Source organism: Octopus bimaculoides, chromosome 18, assembly GCF_001194135.2.
Source record: "Octopus bimaculoides isolate UCB-OBI-ISO-001 chromosome 18, ASM119413v2, whole genome shotgun sequence".
NCBI lineage: Eukaryota > Metazoa > Mollusca > Cephalopoda > Octopoda > Octopodidae > Octopus > Octopus bimaculoides.
The window spans coordinates 16,521,610-16,527,645 of record NC_068998.1 but is presented as its reverse complement, the minus strand read 5'-3'; the positions used below and the strand labels follow the sequence as shown (position 1 = coordinate 16,527,645).

Here is a 6,036-nt window from a genome sequence, read left to right as displayed (position 1 = left end):
AAAAAAAAAAAAAAAAGAATGAAGTAAAATATCTTCAAACAGATGATGTAGTGGAACTTGTTTGTCTAGGATTTGATTCCAATACCTGGCAATACCATGGTGACATTCTAGAAATAACTGCTTACCACATAATTTTGAGCATTCTTTTAATGATCGCCTCAGTTAAACATATTGAAAATGTTTATGGAGCAGGCATTGCTGTGTGTTTAAGAGGTTTGCTTCCCAACCACATGGTTTTGAATTCAGTCTCACCATGTGACATCTTAGACAAGTGTTTTCTACTATAGTCCCAGGTTGGCCAAAGCCTTGTGAGTGGATCTGGTAGATGAAAATTATATGGAAACTCATCTATATATATATATATATGTGTTTGTGTGTATACACATATGTATGTGTGTGTATATGTTTGTGTCTTCTTGACTTGACATTGTGTAAATAGTAAATGAGTGTCATTCATTTCCAGTATTTTGTGAAAACATGTCTGGCTATGGGGAAAAAACCTTGCTTGGAACCAGGTAAGGGTTGGTAACAGGAAGGGCATCCCACCATGGAAAACCTGCCTCAATAAACTCTGTTCAGCCCATGCAATCATGGAAAAGTGGACAGTAAAATGATAATGGTGATGATGATGATGATGATTAAAAATGAAATGAAGTACCATATTTTCAGACAATAAATGCAAAAGAATCACTCCTAATATAGAGTTGGAATTGGTACTTATATTTGTAGATTGTGGTAGACAGAATATTTGTTTGAAGCGCTTTAAATCAATCAATCATCCATTATATATTTATATGGTAGCAAAAAATCAATTGAACATATCAATAAGCAATGAATATAATATAGAAATGGATGCACAGAACTGTATGATGGTGACATTTGTTTACAATAATTATGTTATGTCAAGACAAGAAGACACCAATTCACACATACACACACACACGCAATGGGATTCTTTCAGTTTCTGCCTACCAAATTTACTCACAAGCTTTTGGTCAGCCTGGGGTGGTAGTAGAAGTCACTTGTCCAAGGTGTCACACAATGGGTTAATGGAAATATATCAATAAAAGATGACAATGAGAATAAAACATATAACAAAGTAAATATTACATAAAAAGAATGTGGATGGATTAAATAGTAAGAAGTACTTACTAACATGTTTAAACAAATGATGTGAGAAAAGAACGAAGAAGTTTCTCACAGCTGTGTGAAAACTACAAATATTGGTTTCAAATTCTGGCACAAAGCCAGGAATTTTGGGGGAGGAGGCAAGTCGGTTACATTGGCCCAAGTGCTCAACTGTTACTTATTTTATCGACCCAGAAAGGATGAAAGGCAAAGTCAATCCTGGCAGAATTTGAACTCAGAATGTAAAATTGGATGAAATGCCACTAAGCATTTTGTCTAGCATACTAATGATTCTACCAGCTCCCTGCTTTATGAGAACTACAAATATCAAAATGCTTACCAATTAAGTCTTATGAATTTTTCTCATAATAAAGATAAAAGAGCTAAACAATTATTCTCGAAAGCAAACATGATCAAAGAAAATTAAATGTTTTAGCTGGAAAAAGTTTAGAAAACAAGAAACCAAAGATTTTTTAATTAGGTATATTTCAGTTAGAATTTATTTTCATATTTATATTCTTTTGTTTCAGTCATTTGACTGTGGCCATGCTGGAGCACCACCTTTAGTTGAGCAAATCGACCTCAGGACTTATTCTTTGTAAGCCTAGTACTTATTCTATTGTTCTCTTTTGCTGAACTACTAGGCTACAGGGACGTAAACACAGACACACAAACACACATACATACGTACATATATATATATATATATATTATAATATTAGGGAATGTCAAAATCCAAACTTACATTCAAGGATATTCAATTTAGTAATACCAAATTGAATTTTATAATGAAAAATATATTAATAATCTAGAGAAGAACCACCAAGATGCAATCCAAACAATGAAGGAGATCAGACACCATCAAGAAAAACGTACTCTACAAAATACTGATTTAAAAATCTATAAAATCTAAAAGAAAAGTTGTATTGATATCACATGACAGTTGTAAATGAGTGCCACTGTCATCCAACTGGTGTCCTTTGTTTCCAATCTTTCATGAAAACATAACTAGTCATGGGGAAATATTGCCTTACTTGGAAACAGGTGAGGGTTGGCAACAGGAAGGATATCTGGCTGAAGAAAATCTGCTTCAACAAATTCCATCCAACCCATGTCCACATAGAAAAGTGGACATTAAAATGATGTTGATAATATTTAACACCTTTACTAAAATGTTTTGGTGGGAACCTGATTCAAATCGAAAAATGTCTAGTTAGAATAGATCTGCTGTACAGTGAAATCAAAACTGCAATACATGGTATGAGTGTAATAGATTGATGAGGCAGTGATTGGCAGGTTTTAGGGCACTGGACAGAATAACATGAGGTATTTGTAATGCTTCTCTGTGTGATGAGTTCAAATTCTGCTGAGGTCATTTTTGGAGGTTTTAAAATAAGTAGCAATCAATGGTGGTAGTTTGTGGTATTTGTCTTGGCCTCTTGTGTTATAACAACATTGGTGCCAAATAATAGCAGCCTTAAGGCAACAGTCTTTCTTGAAGACAACATAGATGGCATGGAGAAAGGAAATTTTCTTCACATAAATGTACTTTCCATCACTAAATTGATGAAGTTCCTAAATTACTTACTCTGTTTTCAACAATTGCAGGATTTCCTTCTCCAAGTAGCAACTGGATAGCAGCAGATCGAAAGTCAGGGAAACCTAATATAGGTAAGTATTCATGATTCAAGGTAGGATCAGAAGCAATCTGTAATTCTACTTTGTGAACAACTGGAAGTACCCATGGTTTTCCCTCATTTGTGCGGTAAGCTGTAAATAGTTAAAGAAAAAGAGAAAAAAGAAATTACACAATCATAAAATTAAAAACAAAACATCATATACTCAAAAGAGTGGCAACACCTATGCTTTTGCAGGCTCACCTAGATTAGAGAAGTCACTGTAGTTGATAGTTGATGTTCAGTTTGAATATCTGTGGTGAAACAAGCAGACAGGGCTGCAGTTTTGCAAAGAAAGGATTAAGCATTGTGTTTACTCAGTGAGGGGTTTACAAAAGTGAGACATAGAGATGATGATAGAAGAAGAGAAGGAGGTATATAGAGGGTTGGGTTTAGATAGAGGTAGCAAAGGAACACAAATCAATAAAGAAGTGGTAGAAGAAACAGGGAGAAGGAACTGTGTATCTGCAGGTTAGTGATTGTGTCAGTGAGAAGTTCTTTGTCATTTAGCTGGGAGCCATGAGGTTTATTCCAGAAATGTTGAGAGTTTTTTTAAGAGAGGCAGTTATAACTGTCCTACATTATTGTAATTTTAGCATATCATTACTATACATCTAATAAGCTGATCTGCCAACTTTTGAGCTAAACACTGCTGCTTACAGCTGACTAGTCTGCAGAATGCAGTTAGGACATGGGAGACAATTTGGAAGCTTGCTAAGTAATAACGTCTTGTGTTGAACTGGGCAAATATATTACAGAAACTTATGAAATGCTCCTGACTGCTTATGAATTAACTTGTATGAGTTGCACATTTTCTTTTTGCTGACACAAGGGGCCTGGCAAAGCGAGTCCACCAGGAAGCTCATGGTGATTCCCATTTTCAACAGCAAAGGCATCATCTACATCCACTGGGTTTTCTTAGGCTAGACAGTCAATAAAGAGTAGTCTGTGGAGGTTTTGAGGGAGTTCAGGAAGAGATTTCATTACAAAAGGCCAGGGCTCTTTCACTCAGGTCAGTGGCACCAGCACATCAGTTCACATTTCTATCCTGGTAACCAACTACTTGACAGATATAAGTATGAAAACTCTCCCTATAGTCCAGGCCTTGCTTCCTGAGACTTTTGGTTGTTCCTCAAGCTGAAGGAGAAGATGATAGAGGTAGTGAGAAGGGTCCCGGACACCTTCATTTTGGAAGACTTCCATGGGGCCTTAATGAAGTGGCTGGAGCATTTCAACAAGTGCATTAAGTCAGAGGATTCTACTTTGAAGGTGATTAGATTTTTGTACTTCTTTGAAATTAATAAATGTCTCTCCTGAAAAAAGTCTCAAAATTTCTGGAATGCACCTTGTAATTTTTGTAATTTCAAAGCTGTTTATTGTGCATGTGTGGTCAATACGAAACTCGGCTTGTGAAGACCTGTTGGGGCAAGCGAAAGCGAAATCGTGATGGCACCTGTGCCCAGCATCGCCTTCTTGGCACGTGTAAAGACATTCAATCGAGATTGTTGCCAGTGCCTCTGGACTGGCTCCTGTGCAGGTGGCACGTAAAATACACCATTTTGAGTGAGGCCGTTGCCAGTACCGCCTGACTGGCCTTTGTGCTGGTGGCACGTAAAAGCACCCACTACTCTCTCAGAGTGGTTGACATTAGGAAGGGCATCCAGCTGTAGAAACTCTGCCAAATTAGATTGGAGCCTGGTGTAGCCATCTGGTTCACCAGTCCTCAGTCAAATCGTCCAACCCATGCTAGCATGGAAAGCGGACGTTAAACGATGATGATGATGATGATGTGTGTATATATATATATATATATATATATATATATATATATATACACATACATATATGTAGTGGATCTTGCAGGCATGAAGTGGATTTGATCCTAGATAGCCAAATTTAAATTAACACTTCAACTGCACTTTTCTCATAGTTTTTCTGCCAGAGCAGTTTACATTTTCCAGATGCCTTAGCTAAGCAAAATGTCTTCCCCACTTTACCCTTCTAACCTCTTATAGGCCACCAAAAAGCTAGACTTAAAATAACAAGTACCACCAACGAAATCTATGTCTATCATTCTGGATAGTTAAAAAAAACAAGAGCCCCCAAGCAAAAGTCAGAGAACCTGAGTTAAGGAGAGCAACCATCAGTTAATGAATGGACAGCTAGTCAGGCCCACAAGCAGGCAGCTAATATAGACAAATGGTCAGAGGGAAAAAGAAGTTTACAGTCAGTAACGATAGGACAACTTACCACGATTCTACAACTTTTACTAGCTCAATTTCTTTTCTCTAACAACATCATTCTATCTCTATCTGTGGGTTACTACTAAGAGAACGTGTACACAAACTATACAAGGAAAATCTACAACATCTATCTATACTTCGCATGCTTTTCTATTTACTAATTATACATACCAAGCCGTCGTTGTTTGGGATTTTTTTTACAATGTAACGATAGATAAATATTTTCTTCACAACTTCAATCACTGTTCTTTCACCTTTACATAATGGCAATCAACGAAGAACCAATCCTTACAAACTGATTACGACTCCGACGTTCCATACTATTGTTTACAAATTAATTTCAACCGATACAAAAAAACTTCTACTGTTACATATACACACACATATATACAAGAATTAGATTCAGGTTAAAATGCTAAGACCAAGAAAGAGAATAAATTTTACTTTTTCCTTCATTTACTTGTTTCAGTCATTTTGACTGCGGCTATGCTGGAGCACCGCCTTTAGTCGAGCAAATCGACCCCAGAACTTATTCTTTGTCAGCCTAGTACTTATTCTATCGGTCTCTTTTGCCGAACCGCTAAGTTACGGGGACGTAAATACACCAGTATCGGTTGTCAAGCGATGTTGGGTGGGGGACAAACACAGACACACACACACATATATATACAACGAGCTTCTTTCAATTTCCGTCAACCAAATCCACTCACAAGGCTTTGATCCCCCACCCCATAAATCCTAAAATTTCCACTATTTTTCGAAGTTTTTGCTTTCAAATCATAGTCCATATCTGTAATTTGTTTCTATTTATAAGGCGGAATCCTGAATCAAACAATATCTTGTGAAAATTCCCCAAAATAAAATAAGTTATCAGGGATTATGTGGTGTGCTTGGATCAGAATTCCATCGAAAATAATTTTGGAACCGTTGTTTTGTTGTTTCTTTTGGCGTTTTTAAACCGTTCATATTTGTAGGCGAGAGAAAGATAA

The 6,036-nt window shown here is 36.6% G+C and overlaps 1 protein-coding gene across 1 annotated transcript in view; it reads right to left on the bottom strand.

Moving 5' to 3' along the window:
* The window catches only part of LOC106871193 (aspartate aminotransferase, cytoplasmic), a 26,580-nt gene that overhangs the window by 17,020 nt on the left and 3,524 nt on the right, over positions 1–6,036 (bottom strand). The window contains exon 2 of the mRNA XM_014917535.2: positions 2,717–2,898. Coding sequence (XP_014773021.1) covers positions 2,717–2,898 — 182 coding nt within the window. The remainder of the gene's footprint in view (positions 1–2,716; positions 2,899–6,036) is intronic.